The sequence below is a fragment of the Vidua chalybeata genome, chromosome Z, assembly GCF_026979565.1.
Source record: "Vidua chalybeata isolate OUT-0048 chromosome Z, bVidCha1 merged haplotype, whole genome shotgun sequence".
Taxonomy (NCBI): Eukaryota; Metazoa; Chordata; class Aves; order Passeriformes; family Viduidae; genus Vidua; species Vidua chalybeata.
This window is the reverse complement of record NC_071570.1, coordinates 33,822,948-33,848,178: the sequence shown is the minus strand read 5'-3', so window position 1 is coordinate 33,848,178 and position 25,231 is coordinate 33,822,948. Positions and strand designations below refer to the sequence as shown.

General features: G+C 37.4%; 1 protein-coding gene across 11 annotated transcripts in view; it reads right to left on the bottom strand.

Annotated features, from left to right (window-relative positions):
* ARL15 (ADP ribosylation factor like GTPase 15) overlaps positions 1-25,231 on the bottom strand; it is a 276,667-nt gene that overhangs the window by 234,478 nt on the left and 16,958 nt on the right. For 6 of the 11 annotated variants that reach the window (XM_053969071.1, XM_053969062.1, XM_053969069.1 and 3 more), the window contains exon 1: positions 5,647-5,750. The exons of 4 other annotated variants lie outside the window; for them this stretch is intronic. Coding sequence is in view for 1 of the 7 variants with exons in the window: in XM_053969069.1 (XP_053825044.1) it covers positions 5,647-5,658 (12 nt within the window). In the remaining 6 variants the exon portion in view is untranslated. Of the gene's footprint in view, positions 1-5,646; positions 5,751-25,231 lie in introns of those variants that run through there. One more of the 11 variants, XM_053969066.1, reaches the window with a different exon arrangement.

The window sequence follows — 25,231 nt, the reverse complement described above, 5'->3', positions numbered from 1 at the left end:
CGCCAAGTTATAATAAAAAAAAAGAAATCTGCAAACTTACTTCCCCCATATCAACAGCTCCTAGTGGATCTTGGATGCCACCTTGCTTACTCTGACTCTCCAATGCCAAAAGCTAATGTGGGTCCTGTGAACAAATTTTTCTTCTGTTGCTCCACCAAAACATACAGCAAGGTTCATGTTCTTCCTACTGTTCGTTCTTCTAAGCAACAAAGTTCTAGGGCAGGACTGCATCTAGCGTAAGAGCAGTTGTCAGCTACATTTCCTGCTCTGTGTCTCTTCCTCAGATAGAAGGAACTCACACACTCACTGGTAATTAATTTAGTCATATTACTAGGTTGCCAGAGAGAAAAAATAAATTCTGTATGCTGAAGAGTTCTGGCATGAGATGAGCCATCTTTTATTAGATGGCAAATACCCTACTTATGTCCACAAGGACTTTTATATTGTCACAGTCAGATAGTTTGCACTTCAGAAAGTTATCCTGCACACACAGTGAAAAACAGCAAAACCAACATACTGCAGAGCAGTACAAGCCAAAACACAAAGAAGCACAAGATTTTAAATACTGTTGTGGTTTTTTTTCTTAGGGCTTTACAACTCTTTGGGCCCACATTTGTGGTTTTAAACTAAACTAAAAATGCTTCTTTTATTAATGGAGAGCTAATATCCTCATACAATCACAAAACTTCAGAACTCTGTTTAAAAGAATAAACATCACAAGCTGGCAGAATTAAAAAACATGAGAAGATGATATTGACAACAAGCCAAAAATGTTAATCAGCATGTGATATTAGAAGGAATATTTGTCCTTACTAAATGCAGATATTCTCGGTTACTAAAAGCTTGCATTTCTAACCTTTTGTGAAATTCATCACCATGTTGCCTTGAAGCTTGGACATCTGACTGAAGAATTCAGGAGCAGCACACTGCAGAGCAACATAGTATGGTAGTACATAGCAAAAGCTGGACTTGAAGATCAAGTACTCTTACTACATACTTGAGACACTAGTTCTAATCCAGGCTTGTGGTGTAAAACCCATTAGTGAAGTAAACCTTTCCATCCGGTTTCATTTGAAAAATATTAAATTCATGTCATCTGTGATCACTCTGCAATGCAAACCTACAACCATAAGCATTACCTCCTTCAATTAAAAGATTTACATCTGATCCAAACACTAATACAGTCACATACACCTTACAGCTGTTGTTTTCTTTCCTGCATTCAGCTATATCTTTATTTTGAAACAACTGTCAGACTGATATATCAGTCAACATAGAGCCCAAACAATCCTTATTGTTACCTGACAAAAGACAGAATTCCTATGAGAGGGGTGTTCAGCAAACAGTAAGAGGATGTGGCCCTATGCCTAGACCATGGCTGCTCATGTTGCAGGCAATATATCCAAACCACACATGAGCCTCAAAAGAAAAATACAGAGTTGCTAGTATGAACCTTAAGCCATTTTTCCTTATTCAAACGACAGCATCTACGGGTTTACAAACTTTTGGTGAAGTAAAACTCTTACCTTCAAACATATGCCTCTCTAACACATTTGTGATGTGAGAAAAAATGTTTTCTGTGACCTGCAGATACCAAACAACAAAACTGGCAACAGCAACAGAAAGACAGGATCTGAAGTATACCAGAATCACTAAGTGATCTTGATCTATCCCATATTGCCACTTGCTGAATATAATCTGTCCAATTAAATTAAAGTATATAACTATTTAAAAGAAAGGTCTTAAAAGGAAGCGGCCCAAGAAAGAAAGGTTGCTCAAAAACATTTAATTTTTTTTTAGTATCACCTAACACTTTAAGAACACCAGTTTGGATTATGCAGCTTTCCCCAACTAAGACTTTGTCTGAACACTAACTATCTAGAATGTGAGGTCAAGTCTGTTCAGAAACAAAGCAGAACCTCTTAAGTCACTTCAAGGCCTATTCACATATTCATCTAAAATTCGAAAATTTAGTTGAATTTACTAAAAAACTTACCAAATTTTAGATTTCATGTGCGTGCATACTGGAGCAGAATAGTTTGTATCCACTAACAAGTGTGCAAAGAACAACATGAACCCACCCAAACTTGTTATAGTTAAAAGAAACCAATCCCCAACAAAGCAACAAGGATTCTAACACACTAGGAGTGTGCACTCTCTTGACATTGTATAACCCATGTTCCTGTTTAACTCCTCAGAAAAAGGACCAAAACAAAGGAAAAAAAAAATTACTATAGCTAATGCAGTTGATCATTCAAGAAGAGTTATCTTCCATTTCAGGTTGGAATATGCTCTTCAATACTTGCCCAAGAAATATTTTTATCTACAACTATGATAGTACATAGTATCTTGGGATATAATTTACGGATAAGTTATCATAATAAAAATGCTAACAATACAAAATTAAACAGGCTATCAATTTTTTATTAGAAACCTCTTAGGCAAATATAACACCTTTTTTTTGTGAAGAGACAGATTCAAATTTCTACATCACTTTCTGAAGCGATTTTTAAAAATGCTACACAGATCAGGCTGATACATTGAACAGAAGCATGTAAGAACTTCATCTAGTGCAGAGGATGCCACTGAAGAAGTATATTGTGAAAGTCTACTCAGGAGCTTAAAATCTGCATTGTAATTGCAGCACATAAGAAAAACCAAAGCATTGTTATTGTTTCTTCACAACTTCTCCAAGGAAGAACTGTAAGACTGGTCACATGCCATGCTTTTCAAAAGACGCATCATGGCATAACTTCTTAAATTAAGCATAGTCTATTGAACAGAGGCCAACCAACACAAGTCTCTGAATACACTAAAATCCTTCCAGACATAATGTAGCTATAATGAAGCTGAAGAAGGTTGCAGACAGTACCCTAGATTATGTAGTCACAAAAACCTACAAATCTACGTTGACACAGCTGTGTTCACATAGTATGTTTTAAAAGAGTTAACTAAATGCAAGGAGAACAACACGTGTAAGTAAAAGGTGCCTCTGAGAGAAGATGTATTCTTTTCTAGAGGTTGGACTTTGCTTAGCCATGTTGATTAAAAAAAAAAAAAAAAAAAAAAAACACCACTCCTAACATCATAATTGTATCAACACAGAAATAAAAAAGGCACCAGGCTGAAGAGGCTCTTCTAGCTATCAAAGATACAGAGGCCAGTGATACCTTTTTGTTACAATGTAAAACTGCAAAAAGAGACCAGAGCATCACAGGAGATACTCTTGTAGTACCAATTTATTATCAAATGACATTAGCCATAAATCAAGGATCACATTCTAAGTAGGGAAGGTGCTACTCAGGTTCTGGGTATCTTCCCATAAAAGTTTCAGGCCATAGTCCAAGCTGGCTCCAAATGACTTTACTCTGAAAATGTTTCAAATGCTTTCAATAAACTGATTATATTGGAAGGTGCTTCAGATGTTCAGTACTTCTTGGTATCTGCTTCTTAATGGAAAAAAAGACATTTCCATCAATGTAGGTCCTATCCAGCTAAAATCAGGAAAAGAACCTTCCTATGCAAGTTTGGGAAGAGCTGGCTGAGGGTAGACTCCTTGTGGAGATGCACTGACCCCTGAATTCATGGAGCAAAAAACCTGACCTCATCTGTCCTCACCTCCTTCCACTACACTCCCTCACTCAGCCTCACTGATAACCAAAACTCTGTCAAATATTCTGTCTCAGCGCTACTGCAAGAGGAAACAACTCATCCTTTGCTCTCTGCCTCACACTGCAAGCACAGGAGAAAACCTCACTGGCTGCAGGCTGCAACACAGGTACTCAACATGAGGAACTAGCAAAGGGACCTTCTGTTTGTGTTTTCATGCCCATGTACGTGCAAGAGCCCAACACAAATAATGTTGTACAAAACACAAAATTCCTTAAAATGTACAGCTCTTTTTGCTGTGGAAATAATGAGACAATTGTTCTACAGCCATAGCGTAACATTCGCACTGTAACTTTAAATCTTGCATAGATAAAGAGTAGGCCCATCTTTACACCAGGGCAGACTGTGACAACAAGCCAAAAACAGGTGTACACAACTAGTTGCATAAGTCACCATCATATTTTTTTTGGTTACAGCAGACTTTCTGAGGTGCCTGAATCTCGTGATCTATAAGGTTTTTTAGAACTGACACCAAAGAAGGCCACACAACAAAAAATAGGAAAAGGATCAGCTGGAGAATAAGAGTCAGGGAAAGAAAAACAAAAAAAAGAAAAGAAAAAAAAAAAAAGTTGAGCTATTTAATCCCCTCCCCCCTTTAGTTAATACAAAAACATGCTCTTAGTTTGCAAGGCTTATTAAATTTATTGTTCTCAGAGTGGCTGGCCTTCCACACAACAGCCTGTAGCAATCACAAAGGTTAATGCAAGCATTTGAAAAAGTACAGAATAGCCAGTTTCTTCTGGCCATAAGTTATAAAGGAAAAAAAAAAAAAAACTCAGAAACAGCTCTAGGCTCTCAAGGAGCTATGAGGCTGCATTTGATACCCAGCAAGTTTATTATCAGTATTTCATTAACTAGGCTGTTAAAGAGAAGTCTGCCTACCATTTCTGCCACACAGGACTCATTTTCTCGTGTCTCTCTGTAGTATTCAAATTCAGAAAAGCAAGCCTAAAACATTTTTGGGGGTTGCAAGGCTCAATAAACCAAAATAAATCTCTGCTCCATAGACACAAGATTAGCAAAGTATTAATTTAACGTTATTTCTGGTTTAGTTAGCTGCCAGAAAAGGAAAAGCCAGACTACATGCAGCTCTCGTCTCAGCAAAGCAAATATTCTGTTCATTATAAAGAGCATCCACTGAGATTCTGTTGCATTTGATGAGCCAGTCTTGAAAGCCTACACCCGTGAGCATCCCGAGTGAAAAAGTATGAATGACAGAATCAAGATTCTGTCTCCAAATACTTCCTGGTCGCACTTGACACCAACAACGAGCAGGGATGGCCAGAAGATGCCTGCTCTTCACTGCCCCAGCTGACGCCTCGCAGCACTTCACGGTGACGGAGCGGGCACCAGTTCACAGCACAGGGCTCGAAGCAACAAAACTGGAGTAATGTCCTGGATGCCAATAGGACTAGAGCGATGGGATGTGCTCGTTACGCACCCCCCTCCCCCCCCGCTAGGCTGAAAAGACCAGGTAAGTGGGTACCATACTAAAAAAAAGCCACCTGCTCATTAGCCAGCCATGCCACAGGGTTTTTGCCCGTCGAGGGTGCGCGGGTCAGTGCAAACAGCCACGATCCCAGCTGAGGTGCACGCCCGCGATACCATCTTTCACAGACGAATGAAGCCTATATTCATTAAAAAGCCATAAACACTACCCCCGAATACCAGCTGCCCGGGCGCTCTCGGCTAATCCCGTCCGCGGTAGCAATTTAGTTCACTGAAGCATGCCCTAAGCTCCAGCATTTAGGAAAAAAACAGAGACCCGGGTCACGGCTTTAGCAACCTAATAGCGGCCAAATGAGCGGGGCTCGGCTGCTTTATCGCCCGTTAACAGCCCGCCCGGCCGGACGCGGCAGCGCAGCCGGACCCGGCTGTCCCCTGGCCCCGGGCTGCCCCCCACACCCCGTCGCGCCGCGGACACCGCCCCAGCCGCTCAGTAAAATGTCCGACGGTCCGCTGCCGCCGGGAACCTACCAGGTAATCCATGTACCAGGGTGGCGCCGGGCGCCGCGCTGCCGAGCTCTCCGGAGGGGCCGCGGGCGCCCGCCCGGCTGAGAGCGGCGCTGGGCCAGCGGGGGCAGCGGCTGCGCGGGGAAGCGGCGGGGCCGGCGGCGCGGGGCGCTCGGCGCGGCGGGGCCGGGCGGGCGCGCCGGGGGCGGGCGGGGGGCGCGGGCGCTGCCCCGGCGGCGCTGTCAGAGCCGCGCTGCCGCCCGCACCTCGCGGCGGAGGGAGCGGGGCAGGGGCGGGACGCGCCGTCAGCTGATCGCACACGTGGGGGCGCGGCCGGGCCGCCCTTAAAGGCGTAGGAGCGCTGCAGCCGCGCGGTTGCGGCTCTCGGGTCTCTGTAGTCCCATAGCCTAACAGATCCCAGAGAAGGGCAACGGACTGCAGCACAAGTCCTGGGAGGAGTACCAGAGACAGCTAGGAGTGTTTAGCCTGGAGAAAAGGAGGCTCACGGGAGAGCTTATCACTCTCGACAACTGCCTGAGAGGAGGCTGTGGCCAGGTGGGGGTTGGCCTCTTCTCCCAGGCTACCAGTGACAGGACGAGAGGATATGGTCCTAATCATATCCCGGGGGGAGCGGGGGGGGTTCGGTTGGACATCAGGAAGAATTTCTTCACAGAAGGGGTGATTAGACACTAGAAAGGGCTGCCCAGGGAGGTTGAGTCACCATCGCTGGGGGTGTTCGCGGAAAGACTGGACTTGGCACTTCGTGTCATGGTCTAGTTGAGGTCGTGGTGTTTGGTCACAGATTGGACTCGATGATCTCATAGGTTTCTTTCCCAATCTAATTGATTCTGTGATGTTCCCCTAAGCACCGTGAAAGCACTGCCCATGTCTCCTACTGCAACCTGACATCCGAACCTGTAGGCTTTTCCACAAATTTAAGGTGTTAGTAGGAATGCCTGACTCCGGGAGAAATGGAAGGAAACTTCTCCATGTCTGTGATAGTGGGTTAGGAAATATAAAAATAAGGCATCAAGTGAAAGAATAAGAAAAAAAACAGAGTGTAGTTAATCTAACTAGGAGAGTTGGTAAGGAGCTAGAAGAAAACAGGCATAAATGAGGAGCCAGGAGCAACAAGGAATCAATATTTGTAAGGATATTGGTGAGCAATTCAATTACATCTAGTAAACTGGGGTGGGGGAATGAAAATTACAATTACTGCTCTGAATTTTGTAACTAATTGTGGACAGTCTCAGTTGTTGTGGACAGTCTCAGTTACTATATCCAGAGAGTGTTGGTAAGATGTTCCCCTTGTGCCTGCCCAAAACGCACCTTGCCAGTGGATAATTCATTTTCCTCATACATCTAGTCTAGAAAAAAATTTATTCCTTTGGCAGTCCTTACATTTCTTTGGGATTCAATATCAAATACATCTGCATAGCAACTGAAGTTTAATTTAGATGAGTACAAATGGGATTTTTACTGGTTTTTTTGGTTTTTTGGTTTTTTGGGTTTTTTTTTATCATTTAGAAGTTCACAAATTTTTAGTACTTTTAGTACTTTTAGTACTTTAATAGGTAATGGGTGGAAGGAGGGATACAGGCATGGCCCTTCCTGCTGTTCAGCATTTTGACTGATTTTCATGTAGTCACAGACATTTCTGGCAACTGTCTCTTGGTCCTGAAATGTCCTTTTGACAGGGGGTACTACAGTGTAAAGACTACTTCACCCACTACAGGGGTGGATAAAGTAGGCCTCTGAATAATGTAACACAGGAGCTGCAAGAAACTGATTTCATCATACTTCTGTCATCATATGTGATTTTTAACATTTTGCAGTGCTTTCCCCTTAACAGTTAAATCCCTTTATTTCTTCTTTTTTATTCTTGATACATGCTGCCTTTTCATGCTTCTCTAAATGAAGGGTGACTGAAATGAGAAGATCAAGAACAAGTAGATATTTCAGAACTGTTTCCTGTGAGACAAATAGGAAAGGACTGGGAATTATTTCTTCTATAGCTGATTGAGAAGAAAGTAGAATCTATGAATCTAGAGAGTTGTTGCAGAGATGCTGCTGTGATAGGAAAAGAAGTAACTGGCTTTCATTGCAAGAAGGAAGATTCAGTTCAGCTACTGGAAAATAATGGGAAGAATATTTGAACCTGAACAGACATCACAATCAAAGCTAGTAGAATTTCTGAAAGTAGCCATGAGCTTTAATAACATTTCTCAGATGTAGTTTAGTTTAGTTACTTAGCACAGACGTACATCTGGAGAAAAAGAGCTAGAAGACCCCTCTGTTCTAAACGAAGCTGATAGATCTGATTATGAAGATGCAGTGTGTTTATATATCCAAAGAAAAATGCTTATTCTGTTTTATAAATGTGATTTTCTTTCTAGTTTATAAACAAGACCTCATGATCTGAACACAAAATCAGTTTTAAAAAATCAAGAAATTTCTCATATATATGCTGAAATCCTACAAACTTGATCAAAAGAGAAGCCAAGCTTAAATTTATGTATTAGGCCTTCACATTATTCCTTTGGCCATTGCATAGGCTTATGGCACATTAATTTTATTACATAAAGTGGAGATTAACATTGAAAATAGCAGAATGTAAGCAGAATACAAGTCCTATAGTACATGCCTTCCAGCCTACATAGCAGTCATGATGCTGCTGAGATTTTTCTAGCAAGTCCTGTAAGATTTCTTTCATCTAAAATGAAGTTCAGTTTCATATTGCAATATATACCTAATGCTGTGTTAGTTATCTTCATAAAGAAGCTTGTCAGCAGGAACTTGTACATCAAGACAGGAAGGAAGAGATCAAAGTATTTAAATGGAGCAAACGTCATGTGTTGGCTGTGAGGTAATTAGTCTGGTTCCAAAAATGGAAGTGAGCTTATGCACAGAAGCACAACTTTATCTTCAGTGAAATCCTGTCACAAGAATAATTTTCTGTAAACTTGTATGAAAAATAATCAAGACTCAGACTTTGACCCTGAGAATGCTGAGTGTAACATTCTATCATCCATTGCTTCTGTCAATGCAATTTAATGAGTTTGAACATTTTAACCTAAGAGTAGCGCCTGACAAATTCAAGCATGTATAGCACTAGCAGTTAATAAACTCTGGTGGTGGATTTGACATAAAGGTGTATTTGTTACTTAATAGATATCAGCAAAATGGGAATTTAAAATGTAAATACTAATGAATATGCCTATTTCCAAATATATTTGAATGGAATTAGTAGTCTTTGGAATTGCACAGCCAGCTGTATATATGACAAATATATACATAGTGAGCATTATCTTGGAAATCAACTTGAATTACAGGCATACTGTAGTACATCTTTTAGTCATATTGCTTTAATTTCCGGTCTCATTGGTTAAATAGATTCTGTCAAAATAATGCTTGTGTAGAAGTCCTGCAGAAAGCAGTGCTGTTATTCATCCAGTAGATGTACATAGATAGTGTTGGCACATCATGGTTTGAATGACCTGAAAACTGGGTATTTTACAAAAGGTTCAGGTTCCCTAAAACAAAAACACCCAGTACCACATCAACTGAGACAATCTAAACCACTTTGCCATATGAGAATAATTTCATTCTTTACAAGGACAAAAGTACCTGGTGTGTTTGTTCTCCCCTTGTTCTCTACATCCCACCCAATTTTTAATAGGGGAAAGGCAAGTGAGTATTTTTTTATTATTAGCAAGCAGGTGGTTGTTTTAATCACCAGGTTTTACTGATATAAGGAGCCCTGATAGCTCTGTTTAAAAACATTAATTACCGGCGCACGACATTTTACCCTTCTAATTAAAGTTGAGAAGAAAAGCATTTATTATCTTCGAAAGTACTGAAAGAGGCTATCTTACTCATAATTTTCAACATTAGTTTTCCATGGTACAAGGTTGTTACAGCAGACATGCACAAACTCCCATCTTGGCAACTCATAGGATAGTTAGCAGGAAAGCAAAACATAATTTTTACCTTCATGTTAATACCATATACTTACTCTGGAAAAATAAAATCTGTAGAAAAAACTCACATAAAAATGTGGACTCCTTTAATTTAGGGTGCTCATACAGTAATATAAAGGCTCCAAAATGCTACAAAAAAAACCACCTTTATTTGTTATGGCTAGAAATTTAGAATTGGATGCCCTAGAAGGTACAAACTGTGCTTAGTTCAAGAATACAAATGATGTGATAAAACATCACATCATCTGACTGGCAGAATAGAAAAGAAGTTGGACCAAACAGGAAGTTAAGATTAGTTAGAACAGTTCTGTTGTTCAGCACCTGGAAAACTGATAGGAAAAAATATTTGAATGGTCTAATGGTAATAGATTTCTAAGTATACATTTTAACAATAAATGCATGTGGCCGATTGTGACCAAAAGTATTTCCTAGAAATATCCAGAAGGGCATAAAAATCTAAAAAGATCTGGACAGAGAAATGAAAGAATGAGGTTTTCATTACGAGAGTTTGAATATTAAATAGATTCCAAGAGCAGTCAGCAGTTTTAGTTGCAGCTCAAATTTCAGTAAGTGACTTGGAGCCTGCTCTTAATCAAACTCATGTAACTTACAGGGAAAGGGAGAAGGTGCTCTGAGTAAATAATGTTTGAAGCAGTTTGCAGCTCTTTATCTGATATATTGACAAATGTCAACATCCAGAGATACTACAGCCAAAGGTGAATGAACGCTATGAGAAAAGCAAAACCTCTCAGTCAAAAATTTCTTTCTCTTTGCTCTAATGCTTTGGTACCTTCTGGCATTTTGGTCACCATGTGTACTATGGTTATATATATTTTTTTTTTTTTTTTTTTTTTTTTTTTTTTTGTCTGTAAAAGAACACATGGGTAAGAAAAAAAGAAAACAGATCTTGAAAAGGATTTTTAATCTATTCTCCCTCTTGTTTCCTGAAATATTAGGCTGACCTTCAGGTAAACTCACTGGCAAAATAACAACAGGCAGTCTAAAAGCAAAGGTTAATAATGGAACAAGGTCAAAGGTAGAAACCAGTTTCCCTCTGTAGTTACAATGATATAAATTTAGTATAATTATAATTAATAATTAATTTAAACCTATGGTTTATTAATAAAGTGATTATAATATTACAGTTGATTTTATGTAGGTTATTTACTCCTTCCTGTGCATTTGATCATGTTAATAAAATGATGCAAAAAAAATTGCATGAGAAAATTTGAATAGATTATATTACCACATAGGCTGGAATTTACATATGACATTTTTTCATTTCTATGTCACCCCAGCTCAAGTTGGTAGTGCTGTAGACTCATTTTTAATTTCATGGCTGTTCTATGTTAGGTTTTTAAACAGTCCTGCAGCAATAAATAATGTTATTAACAGTCCTAGTCCTAAACTGGTAACCTTGTTTGAATTATTAGCAGAATTTGAAGACTAAATGGCCACAGATATCTGCCCTGGTGGCAGGGTTTCTGTGTTTAAGAGACTTGGGAATTTGGAAGCCTTAGACTTAGAGCTTTAGAGTTTCTTCTCATATACATTTAAGAAAACATTTGCGTCTTTGCTTGATTTCTTTTTTGTGAAATGTAGAAAATAGTGGTCTCATAAAGATTAAAAAAATTAATTCACAGTTCTGATCAGGTTTAAGTCTCTATTGCTTGTGGCACTGTGGAAAACTTCAAGAGATGGATTAGAAGTTGTATCTTACCTTCATGTCCCTGCTAACATGGGAGGTAAACCCTGAGAAGTCTAGTCCTGTTTTTCATAATGTCTGGTTTTCTGGGATGAACTGAACCTTTCAATTTTTGTGACTTCATAGTGGTATATTTTATGAGGACTACAATTTTGCTCAAAGTCTGTAGTACATTTATTTCTAATATTGTTTACAAGGTATTCAAATATTTATTGCCCATGTTCAGATTGTTTTGCCTTTTTACTGAATGAATATGTAAATAAAAGCAATACAATTAGACTCTGTGGTCTTTGCTCTAGTGTTAACATGCAAGTACAGGTCTCCCTTTGTAGTTTTTTCTTTTGTTTCCATGATGAGAGCTCTGTTAGGCTAGAATTATACTTGTGCTCCAAATTTACCCCTAAAAAAATAAGAGACACAATACTCAGTCTCTTTCAAATTATAAAATGGGCTGGGTTCTGATCCAGTTCTTACAGCTTTACACCTTCTTATTCGGGCTCAGAAAATTCTTCTTATATTCATAAGTTTTCAAATCATAGTCTTACTAAGGTATGGAAAAAATGCCATTGCTTTACTAGAAGAAAATTTATCTTATGAGCTATATAATTCATCTGTTGTGTTTGAAGATTTACAGTCCCACAGGTTTGCCTGTCCAAAGGAGAGGGAGGTCATTACACAGATAAAGCTCTGCAGGAACCTGGAGCATGTGTGACTGTTGTCTGCATTAGTCTTTCTCTTAACTCCAAAGGAGGAAGATTCAATAATGGCACATTATAAATTGGTAAGAGGAATTATAAAGTCTTAATGCAAGTGAAGGTACAGATAATTCTGAAACAAAAGAAATTGCAATTTCCATATGACCTTGTGTTTCATATTTACACTGAATGTGTTGTCCCATCTTATATACTTACACCGTGTCTTCCTTAATAGTCATGTCTTCCCAAGAAGTCAGTGTGACTACAAACTTATAAAGCTAAACTTTGCTTGTAGTGTAATTATAGCATATATTAGGAATATGCTTGGCAAAGCATTGCAGCAATATATGTAGATGACCATTTCATCTCTTGCTGGATATAATGAACATCAGATATGAAGTCTCTGTGGTTCAAGGTTTTTCTACACTTTAACTTACTTTTTTTCTGAGTACCAAATGAAACTAAAAATGCTTTCCAGCAAAAATAATAAAATAAATGCTAAAAATTAATAAAAAATAATGTCTTGGTATGGACATACCTTTGTGTCAGGTTTTTGTCTCATCTAAGTAGTACATTAAGAAGAGAAAGAGCAAAGTAGTAACACATGCCTTAGAATCTGAATGGCACCTACCAGTTCACACAAATGTAATTATTTTATTCATATTAGGCAATTTAAACTATGCAGGCATGTGAAAACAAGTTTTAATTAAATCTGCATTTTGCTATGCAATACATCCTTAGAAGCTCTTTTTTTTCTCTAAAGCACATCCTAAAGGCCTACTGATAATGTTTATAGAAGTAAATATTAAATAGATCTTTCCTAATTTTTTTTCTTATCTCAGCTCTACCTTAGAAATCCACAGGTCAAGTTTTCACTATTTGTTTTGTATCACAGATTTTTAAGAAACTGTTCTATCAGTGTGAGTGGAAATAAGAAAGGAACCCTCTGCAAAACAGATGATCTTCATAATGAGAATGGTTGCCTATTCTGAAGTCACATGCAGAAATCTACTTTTAAAACATAAATAATATTTGCATCTTCAGCATAACCTTTACAATTATAGCAATACTGAGAACATGATCTCTCTGGAAGATGGGACCCTTTGTCTCAGAAAAAGTACAAAAGCTTATACTCATCTTTACAAAGATGCTATGCTTGATTTGAAGACCTAATTCATGTTTCTACTAAAATCACTCTTTTTAATAGAAGCAAGACTCCAGCTACCTGACTTTCATGTAACAGCTATTTTGTTCAGAAGTTTTCTTGGTAATTGAACTGGATTTTCATAGGTCTTATGCACTTACTTCTACAGCTAGGCAGACCTGAAAGGAAAATATAGCTCTGGAATTCTGGCTACCCAGCATACCTCATCCATGGCCAAGAGGGAAATGTAAAGCAAACAAGTGAAGTAGCTTAGACGTGTTTATCCAATCAAAACTAAACTCTTAAAAGCAAATTTGGTGATATAATTACTTGTCTTATAACTAGCACATTGATCAAAAGATGTATTTTGCACTTTGACCATGTAGCCTGTGTGTTTTTGGAGTACATATTTTATCTTTGAACTTAGGCTAAATCAGCATGACAAGATCTGTCACTGTTACTTTCTGCATGGAAGATTTTTTAATGAGAGAAAACAAGACACCATCTGTTTGGACATGGGCAGCTGACCCTGAAATGCCATTGCTCTCACAGCTCTCTCCACTGTATCTTGTTCCCAGCCCAGAAGATACTTCCAGTAATACTGCTCCTGAATGACTGGAAGCTACCATCCAAGATTATAACAGAACACTGGGTGGCTTCTGAATCCTTTAAGCACAGGGAAGTGGCAACAAGAATTGAGATAAAGTGATATAATAGTGGGATTCTGCTTGTTTAAATCCTTTGTCTTACAGAACTTCATAGGAGGAATAGAAATAAAATCTGGCCCCTGAGAATCAGAATAGAGACCTGGAAGGAGTCAGAGAGAGGATTTTATGATGTCTCAGAATGTCAAGATTGATTTGCAATAAATGTGAAAAAATCAGTATTGAGTTCTGCTGTGGTGGAGAAGTGGCAATGCTCAACAAGTTTATTTGAGAGTTTCACTCCTTAGAACTGATTGAAAGCAGAGAAAGAAGAACTGGAATTGGCTTTAGGATGTTTCAGTAGGAAGGATAACTGGAAAAAGTCAGGTTTGCAGAAAGGGGTGGGATTATAGAAAAATGAACCCCCAGCAGATCTTGTAAAACAGGTCCCAAACATACTATTGTTCACTTCGTTGGTGCCTGAAAGTTAAACTTGCCCATTGCCGTTGGTATTGGTGAGAAAAGCCTCTACAGATTTCAGCTGATTTCCATGAAAAAAACCTAAATGGTTTGTTAGCAAGCCCTGTTTTCCCTTGGGATCTGGAGGACAGTCAAGGAAGTCTCTAATACCCAACACTACCTTTTTTTTGGATGCTGGTGGTAGTTGTACAGTTGTACCTTTAAGATGACTCAGTTGCTAGAACTTACAACAACTCATAAATTGTTTATGGTTTTCTTTATTCCTCCTTGTAGAATAAAACTTCTGAGAAATGTTTCTTTCCCTCCCAAACAAACATATGAAAAATAATAAAGTAAAATTCATAGAATCCTTTCAAGAAAAATATGGGTTGGCAAGAATAAAAGACATTATCGACTGAACTAGCTGGACAGAAATAAGCTATTTAAACAATTTAATTCTGCTCATTGGGCTGTGTAAAATTAGGTGTAAAAAAGAGCTAAAGGCAAAGTCTGTTGTAACTCCCTAGTATATTAACTAAGAAATTTAATCTTTTTAAGGGTGTGAAAGCTATCTAACCATTTGTCCATACAAAGCATGGAGTAAGGGTTATTGCCATTTAACAAAGGACCAAGTGCTTCTGTGCCCTGGAGAACAGAAGATGGTCACTGACAGGGAAGGATTCAGTCCAGAAAGGGATTATGTGTTCAGCTGTCTTGCTTTTTTTTTCCTGGGAAGAGGTACCAAATGAATAGAAATGTTAATGACAATTACAGTAAATTTGAACTTGCTCTTACTACAGGCAAGATTAGGTCTGCATTAACTGCTTTTTTTCTGAGATAACCACAATTGTTATTTAATTGTCAAATAAAACCACATAATTAGTGCATTATAAAACTCACATTATTTTCCAAACAATGGAATTAAAAGGAGGTGCCAAATATTTCATTTTAAATATCAGTAAGGAACTCTGAAAGAGCTACCCTGTTCATAGGCAGAAGCAAGTTGCTGTGAATCAGGGTATCTCTCAGCATTCCTTATCACTGCCACTCACTTTTCAGGCTCTATTAACCTGCTTTGGGATTCAGGATACGGAAATGTGTGACTAGATTTCTGTCAGGATAAGGCTTCCTGCTGACAGACTTTGTGCAAAGGTCTGTATCGTTAAATATGCATTAAGTTTTGAAGAGACTCAGGAATGAAACTAATTCCATATACCTTATAGTAAAATGTAATTGCAGACTAAGAATAGGCAGAATGCTCATTTTATAGTCTCCTTATTTTATACAAACTCTAAATGACTTACTAAAATTCCATGTTATTATTTACAGGAAACTGCAAGTATATAGTTAAGAGAGATAAACACAGGGTTATAGCAACTATGCTAATGGCAATCCTGGGTAAATCACAATTCTTTGTTGTACGTTTTCACATATGCAGTTTTACACGTTAGCATATACAGTGACTTCCCTCTCTTATTTTCCCTTCAAGACTTTTTCCTAATAATGTCCAGCTAGTGGCTGAGCCTTTTTTTTTTACTCTTTCTACACTATAGGCATTATAAAAATAAATATTTAATTATTTTGCCCCTTTGCTCCTTTTCAGTCCAAAGAAATGTAAAATTGAATTTCAATATGAACTTTGCCCAAGAGAGGACTGAAAGTTGAGTGTACAGTTTTTAATTTAAAATTGGATTGAAGCAATTTATTCTAAAAAACCTTTTCTTCTAAACAAAATCCATTAATAGTACTATAGTATGATAAGTCTATGAATATGCAATTTTTGTATTTTATTTGTAACCTAATGTTCTATTGGTGAGTAAAACAAAAGCAATAGCCTTGCAGAGGACAATACAGTTATATTTACTTTATGAACAGCAACAAATGGTAAATCTACTGAAAACTTCTTAATTCAAATGGAACCCTTTGACAAACTTTAATTACAATGTGTTTTCTTATTTTCTGAATACCCACTCCCCACTTGCTGTATTCCTGTAATATCAGATGCACTATAATGATGCCCAAGCAGCCACCCACTACCAAGTGAAATACTTGGTGCCATAGTAGGGCAGCTGGGAAGGCTTTCCCTTCTACTGTCTGCCTCTGATACCTGAGTCAGCAAGCTGGTTTTGGTTTCATCAGGAATGTTAAAGGTATGTTCACACTAAACTCAATTTCTTCTTTGTCACTAGTGGTACATTTTCATACTTAAAATTTTCGTGATCCTCCTTGTTTGCTCTTTTTCCTCTGAAAGTTTCATATGATATTTTGTGTAAGGTTTTGCATATGTGTATTAGAAGATACTGTTTCTCCTAAAATAATAAGAATCTAAACAGGGCTATCATGCTGAAACTTCTTCCTGTACTCTTTGAAAGTGGAATAAAGAGTCTGATTTTCCAGAAGCCAAAGAGAAAAACCTGTGGTTCGGCAGTTCCCCTAACCAAAGTCCAGCCATTCTTTCTTGCTAATGTCTTGGCAGCTGGATTATAAACCTATCTTGTCAGTAACAAAACTAGCTAGTGATAATCATCTGAGCAGCACAAATAATGCTGCAGACATGCTAAGGAACAGTCTTGTTCTTAGCTTCTTCAAGAATCTTAGCTGCATTAGAAACAAGAGTATGGGAATAAATACAACAGAGAGCATATACTCTTGGAAATGCATCTCCACTTAGGCAATTTACTGTGTGAGTGGGAACTTTACAATAATACTGTTCTTATGTGTTTACAGAATGAAGGTCAAAATATAGCATGTGAATTCAGCCACTTCAGTGAAATTCTTTCATCTATCCTTTCTGCAATTACAACTCCAAAGGAGACAGAAAATAAGACAAGGGTGTGAATATTCTGAGTCCATCTTGAAGAATTCTTGCTTAGGAATAAATTTTGTTTGTCTTTTGAACATCTTCCACATAGTCTTGAGGATGGAAAAACCTGGTAAGAAGCTGTTCCATGAAGAAATGCAAGTAATGGCCCTGAGATTGGTTTAGTTGTCTAGAGCATGTGCTATTTACACCAAAGTTGTAGGTTCAATCCCTGTTTTAGACTACTTAATTAAGAGTTGGACTTGATGATTCTTGTGTGATTTTCCCATGCAGAAAAATTCTGTGAATCACAGTGTCAAAGATGCTGATGGTGCTCTCAGCCAAACTGTATCTTAAATCAGGAAAACAGATTGAAATATGGTATGTTGTGTAAAAGCTCTTTAAAGGCTAAGTATTTTATGAGGTAACTATAGATTTCGTATCTTGAAGCAAGTCCAAAGCATGCTTTACAGGGCTGTTTTACTCTCATTAACCCATTTTAGATTTTCCCACTGAGGGAGAGGCCAGCAGCCAAACTATAGGTTCCTTGCCTTTAACCCATCTTAAGAATATGTAAGAAGAAATACCTGTTGTATTTTATTTCTGGTTTACTTCAGCATGAAGGTTATGGGTAGATCTGGATCATATACGATTTTTACAGCCCTGGCAAAACAACAAATTACTTTTCTGTGTAACTAATGTGAAATTTGATCTCTTGCTTCTATGTGGAGGTTTTAAGAATAAAATGGAGGTGAATTTGTTAATTCATTAACATGTAATTCTGTTAATACTTATTCAGAGAATTAAAGCTAAATACTGTTGTTATTCTGAACACATAAAAACACATAAATAATGGTACTAAATTATCCAGATACTAGGACATTCTTTCAAGTACAGCTGTTAATATTGTGAGCAAAAAGCACTGTCCATTTGTGCTTAGAGCAAATTATTCTTATTAGTGTTGATCACTAATCCTTCATTTTCACCTTGCTCAGCAGTTCAGCATGCATATTAATACATTGTCTTAGAACTGAGCTATAGGCAAAAGTAATGTTTTTCACACACTCACTGTTTTAATGGCTAGCTTTCAGAAGACTAAGACATATTACTGCATACAAACAAGTTTTGGTAAAAGTCACAAAAAATTCTGTGGTATATAAATAGACTTCCAATCTAAACATTTTAACCTGGGTCCTACCAAATCCTGCCTACATTTCCTAATATCATTCTGCTGCAGGTGGGTAAGTACTGGTGTATCTCTGCTGGAACAGTGTGCAGAAAACATCCAATAGATTCAGTCTCTAGACAGTGAAGTGCCAAGAGGTTTCATTTTACTGCATCACCTGACTCATAATTCTCAAGGGAGAGGAGCAGGCAGAAGTCACAGTGTACTCTGATCTAACTTCACTTTTGAAAACTGTACATTACTATCTGAATTAATTCCCAAATGTGATTCCGCTTTTCTGCATATCTCACATCCTTATAGCAAACTGTGTCTTGTGAAAAACAAAGAAGAGGAACAGAAACCTAACAGTTGTGGCTGTAGTGCAGTAAATTTTAAAAACACTTAGGAAGAAAATGCTAGATTACAGATTTCCTGTGCACATTTATTTCAGCCTGCATGTGCCTGTATATTATAATGTGCTGTCCAATTATATAACTCTACTGTATATTTTCCACTTGACTACTATATCAGTCAGAATTAAATTTTCCTTCTTCTTTACTATTTAGTAAAGAATTATTGTGGCCTCATGTTTTTCTCATGTTTTTTACTCACCACTTGACAAATTCTGTCTGAGGATAGAAATCTTTTTTTTTTTTGGTCACATAATCTAACACTAACTCCTTCACAGATACTATGTTTCTAAGATTCTTTGATTCTATGATACTAGTCAGTTCATTTTCACAATTCACTAAAATGAGAGATTATTATTGCTTTCTTTCAGAAGCAGGAATGAGGCACAGAAAGTTAAAGGTCAAAGTATTTATTGATTTTGGGCACCTAATATAAACCAGAAAGGATTCTGTAATATTTAATACCAAGTAGTTATTGGCCAGACCACTTTTAATATTTCCTGGAAGTACAGCTTTCAGTGCCTAGCACTGCTGTAGGTCTTGACATTCCAGCTCAGACCTGCTGTAGTGGAACAAACCATGGGCTTACGGCTTTTTCTGCTAGCCTTTCTCCCCACATCTGGAGGTAATAACTGCAGGGTTGTGTATTGAGTAACAGAAGGCATCAGTCCAATTGTTTCAAACATGCAGCCAATAAACTCCATATTTGTTGGTACAAAAGGCAGAGCTGACATGTGTCAGCCTCTAATGCCAGCCAGCCTGGAGTTGCTAAGATAACTCCTAATGAACTCACCCACACAGGAGATGGGAATATAAAGGGTAACGAGATGTTGGAGGCAAGTGCAGCAACTACATTTTGGAAGGCCCTAATAGCTTTTCGTCTTCTCAAATGGGACTGAATTTTGCACCTGACATGTAATTGGTATGTAGCACGCATGTCTTGTAACCACATTACCTAGTTGTCAAAATGCTTGCTTCACACTTAGACATGGGTTAAAAAAATACATATGTGAAATCAATGTGTGACATTTGAAACCAGGAAATTAAAATTATTATCAGAGTATGTAAAGTGGCTTTAAAGACTAAAGAAATTGAACTACTGAGAAAAAATATTAACATCATGATTCTACATACTCAGAGTGTAGAACTGCAACAGTAGAATAACTAAAACACACTTTTCCAGATTGCAGAATAGTTTGGTGTCTTTTTATGGTATCAACAGGATGCATTTTTTACTCTGGGAACAATAGGAACAGGAAATTGTATTTGATTTCTCAAAATAGCAGAGGCCTCTTGCACTATTTAAGTACCTAAATTTAGGATGCTGGTTTCCCATGGTTCTAGACTAGACCTTAGATTACAGAATTACTAGTTGTTTGTATATTGGTCCCAAATCTCTATTGCGCTGCAGACTGTGCATGTTAGCCCTCCCACAATTATAGTTCATAGAAGAACTCAGTACTATTGTTTCCTCGCTGATGGCTAACTGCTTTCTATGGCCTGCTATACAAAGGAAGAATGAAGCATGATTTGGCATCTTATTTGGCCCTGAATCTTGTTCCTGAGCAGAAAAGGGGCCTGTCTCCAAACTACACAGATTGAGGTTGGAGAACTAAATGAAAAACAACATAAAACTATATCAAAGTAGGGAGGAACTAGAAAGCATCCTTTCTTCGTCTAGGACATGTTCTTAACTCTAAAATGTTGTACATTAAAAGAAAAAAAAAGAAAATCCACTGCCAAAAAAAATCTAACATTGCACCAGTGGAAAAAAAAAATGCCATAGGCTGTGAACCACTGGTATGTGATGTAATAGTCTGTCATTGTTCTTAATCCTGGTATTGTTTTCTTTGCTATTTGTTTCCACAGCAAAATTTCAGCAGTGGTAGAACATGAATAGTGGTGAGACAGTTTGGAGTCTATCTGAAACTGTCTGGTGGTTCTTTCTGTCCTGTATTTTTGCTAGAATAAGATTTAATCCTGTAGCCTTTACTTTGCTGATATCCTCAGTGAATGCTCTGGGAATAGCAATGAGAGTAGGGAGTTGACAAATTAGACAGATAACCACGAATTATTCAACATCCAGCTGTCTTTAGCCACTATCACTCAGTACAGTTTGCTGAATAACAGCTTGCTTGTACGCTAATAATCAAATTTCCTTGTGTTTAGAACATTTTGTCTTTCATTTTACTTCAATCTTCTTTATCCATCAATCAGTCATTCTCTTTGTAAAACTGAGTATGTTTTGAATTGACAACAAAATGTCAACAATGCTAAGTCCTTTGACTGCATGTCAAAGCCCCTCTGTGATTTTGCTTATGATTAACTCTTTGGAATTATTTTCCTGTGGCTTTGTTCATCCCTGCACAAAGAAGCCCCTCTTCACTTTATCAACAAAGGAGTCCATAGTCTGCTATCTGTAAGTAGCTTTAACTGGCCCCAAAGAAAGCTACAACCTATATGGAATAGCTAAGTAAACACTTATGCCCAGTAAATATATGGTTTATTTTTTAAAACTTCTCTCAAAGAATAAGTAATCACATTCTAGCTCAGTTGTACTAATTACTAATTACTAATCTTTGACTGCAGAACTACCCCATTTGCCGGCACAGACTTAATTTACCTCCTTGGTACAGTAAAGATTAATATGGAAGAAAGAGCTTCTACTGTGACAATAAAATGGTTTCTATAACATGTGAGTTAAATCTGCCTTTATAAATATTATTTTTCTCTCATGATCTCACTACAAACACTTTATTTCTTGCAGAGCATGCTATGTAAACATAAACCTTAGCAAAATAAAGTTTAATTAAGGATCTTCTGACCTTCAGTAGAACTACAAGCAAGAGATTTTCACAGCAGTTCTGACCTGTGTTATAAAAATAGCTGTACTGACAAATATGTGTTGGGAGGAAAGTATTGTAGTAATGAAAATAAAGTGCTACCTTACCTACTAACCAAGTTTCTGGTCATGTTAAATAAATGTTTACATGTACAGAAATCTTTGTTTAAAGGATATGGCAAAGACTGAGTTAGATTCTGCCAGTATTTTATATGATACAAAGGCTTTTTTATGAAGAAAAACAAATCTCCATTTTTTCCAACATATGTGGCATGAGGTCTTTGCAAATAGGCAAGTGTACAAAGCAGGCCAGAAAACATTTTTAGATTTTTCAAATTCTAACATGTATAAACAAAAGGTCAAATAACCTACTTATCCATGTCCCGTAAATTAAGATTCACAGTAAATTAATTGGTAATCTTAAAAAAAGGTCTGGTCAAGTTCTGTCTTCTGAGATGAATGCACACCATGAAAGAAAATGTAATTTCAGAAGCAGTAAGGATGATAGTGTTAACATTAAGGACATAAATTCTGCACTGATACACACTTAAGTGCAAGTACAGTAAAGATAAAGGATTATGTAGCTTATATATCAGAATTTGTTCCTCATACTTAACTGAAAACTTTCAACAGAAAAGGATTTCTAGGAGCACATTTTACCACCTTTGCAGCCTTTCTGGCATTGCCAAAGTCAGGAAATTAGGGCAATATGAGACTATTGTTTTAATTCCAACACTAAAGGAAATAACAGTTCTGACATAGGAGCCAGATTTTGATTGGCTTTCACCATGTGGAGGGGCAAGGTAAGACAGTATTTTTGCCAATGAATTATTCGCTTTCCTTCTAAGACTGGAATTTCATATTATCCACTAAGGCACCATATGAAGACAATAGCATTGAGACACCATCAATTTCCTCTCAGTCACCCTAAATTTGAAATTTTGGGGTAAGCCTTCCACTCTCATTACTTACCCAGTCAGTCTCCAGCTGCTTCTTGTCAGCTAAAGATGCATGACACAGTAGTTAATTCCCAGGATACATTGATATTAAATAGCATATTTATGTCATTCCAGAGAGGAATTGTTCACTAACCACAACAAACTCTTCCTGTAAATCCTTCACAAATCCCAGCAGTTTCTTTTTAAATACTTTCTGGATGAAGTACTTCTACCCTAGGATCAGTAGCTGGTCACCTTCCAGACCAACACATTGACACTCAGCCCCAATGAGTTCTCAGCTGTTTTCAGAGATTCTTTGAACACATAACTTCTTAAATATCAAACTTCATTTAGTAAGTTCATTATTTTTTGGTAAGCACTTACTTTGACAAATATATCGAGAGGATCAGTACACCACATATCTTCACTTTGTTCTTAGGAAAAAGAAAGAAACAAACATCAAAAACCAAAAGGAGAAACTGGGTGTTTTGTGCTAATTACATACTAGCATGTTTTATGTGTAATGTAGGACCTACACAGTACATAATTTTAAAGAGCATAAATTTTGCTACTTCCAGAACTTCATAGGTGAGATTTTCAGTACTTGTATTATTTTTACTAAAGTGGTCCACATGAAAATATGCACAGCTCAAGATGTCCCCAGGGATAGGGGTTTCACATCTTAAGTGTACATGCCAGCACAAGCTATGAAATTTTAACAGGCCCAAAATAAATACACAAGTCTTACTGCACTTCATTGCCTTGAGCTATTCCTACCAAGTCTCAAGTAAAACCTTCTGTGAGGCAGAGGAGGAGGAAACCTGAAAATTGGCATTCTTCTTGGAACACTAGTTGATTTTTAACTGATGAAAGTAAGACTGTTCCCACAGCAAGAGTGCTTTGGATCCTGACTTTCAATAGCAAAACAGAGCTTTTGACCCCCTACGGCACATTATTCTCTTTTAATTGTTCATTTCCTCTCTACTGTTTTGTCTGCAAGAATTGAACAGATTATCATCACTCTAAAGAGTTTGCTTTCTATAGGAATTCCTCAAGAATTTGTGAGGCACAGATGCATTTGCCTCTAGCATACATAAAAATATTTAAAAACAAGCCATGTGAATAACAAAACAGATTTGTGTAAAGAGTTGCATAACATCACTTTAGCTTTTACAGTAATGTGAAATTTAAAAATCATTGTTATATATGTTGTATTTCATTCCTTCACTGTTCTGTAAAGTTGTTGTTCCAACAGCAGCTGCTGTGGTCCTGTCAACCTTCATCTGCTTCATCTTCATCCTTCATCTGCTCTTCTATTGTCTCAACATGTCAAGAAAAGCCAGTCTTGTAATAGTGGTTGCAATGTGTCAAAATGATAGTCCATTCCAACATTTCCTAACAAATGAGCAAACACTTGATTCTTAGTGCAAAAGCTGGGATTAGTTTTCCACTTAAGAAGCCCATAAGTTACAAGAGAGCATCAGTGCCCTGGAGAGATTTTCCAAGAGGTTGAGCAGATACAGCCTTTTCCAGGTTTTGAAGGACATGACCCACACAAAGAAATCTCCCTTCAGTAAAGCTGGCTATGTAACAACAGTCTTTACTACTTGCAAGAATTTTTATAACACAGCGTGAAGTCTTGCTGCAGAAAGAGTTATGTTGTGATTCACTGACCAATATAAACACCATGTGATTGGAATGAGACATTACTAAAAAAAAAAACCCTCAATATTTATTGCAAACAGAACACTTAGTATCTGCTGATTAGGCACTTGCAGGACTTGTGGTTATGTTGCTTATTTCTTCAGCGCTTACACAGATGCAGATCTAACAATCCAGCTAAAAAGACAGCTCATATCTTTAAGGAGAAATGGATTCAAAGCGATTGAAGTGAGATGGTTATTTTCTCACTCTAAACAAATATATTAAATGCCATGTGAAAAATAACTTTTTACCATGGAGTTTTCATATTTATCACCCCAGTTACATTATCACATACATCTTATTTTACTTTCTAGCCCTTGGTACCAACCACAAAGCTTGTATTTCCCAACTGGACATAACAGAGCATGGGTAAAACAAAAGGAAGGAACTACTTTTTATTTCAGTTCATATGTGTTGCAAAGTCTTAAGTGACAATATTTCTTTTGAATGACATGTGAAGTAGATAATGAGTGGCATCCCTGGGTGCTTTCATAAAAGTAACTGCAGTGCTTCATCTAGATTCATTTGAATAATTACATCGCCCTGATGTGAATTTAGCCTGTTAGCTTCTTCTATAAGAGTTCTTGTTCAATTCAGCCTGCCAGCCTTTTCACATTTTTCCCCTTTCAGCAGTTACTGAATTTCAATGGTAGTTAAAATACAAATTTATCTTTGGGGAATCAAGCATACAGAAGATTGTGACAGGGTAAGCTACTATTTCAAAGTTGCATCAAGCAAGATGAACCTATATTTATTTAAGAAATGCATTAAAAATGTGCTTCTCTCATGATTTTTTGTACCTTAGATTTTTGCAGTTTAAAATACAGCTTTATCAGGATGCCTACTTTATGTATTTAATAGCATCACAGAATCATAGCAAGGTTTGGGTTGAAAGAAACATTAATAATCATCAAGGTCTAAGCTCCCTGCCATGAGCAGGGATGTCACCCACTAGATCAGATTGCTCAAACTCCCATTCAATCTGCCTTGAACACTTCCAGGGATCCACAACTTCTGCAGACAACCTGTTCCGGTGTTTTACAACCTGCACAGTAATGAATTCCTTTCGAATATCTAATCTAAGCCTACTCTCTTTCAGTTTAAAGCCACTCTCTCTTGTCCT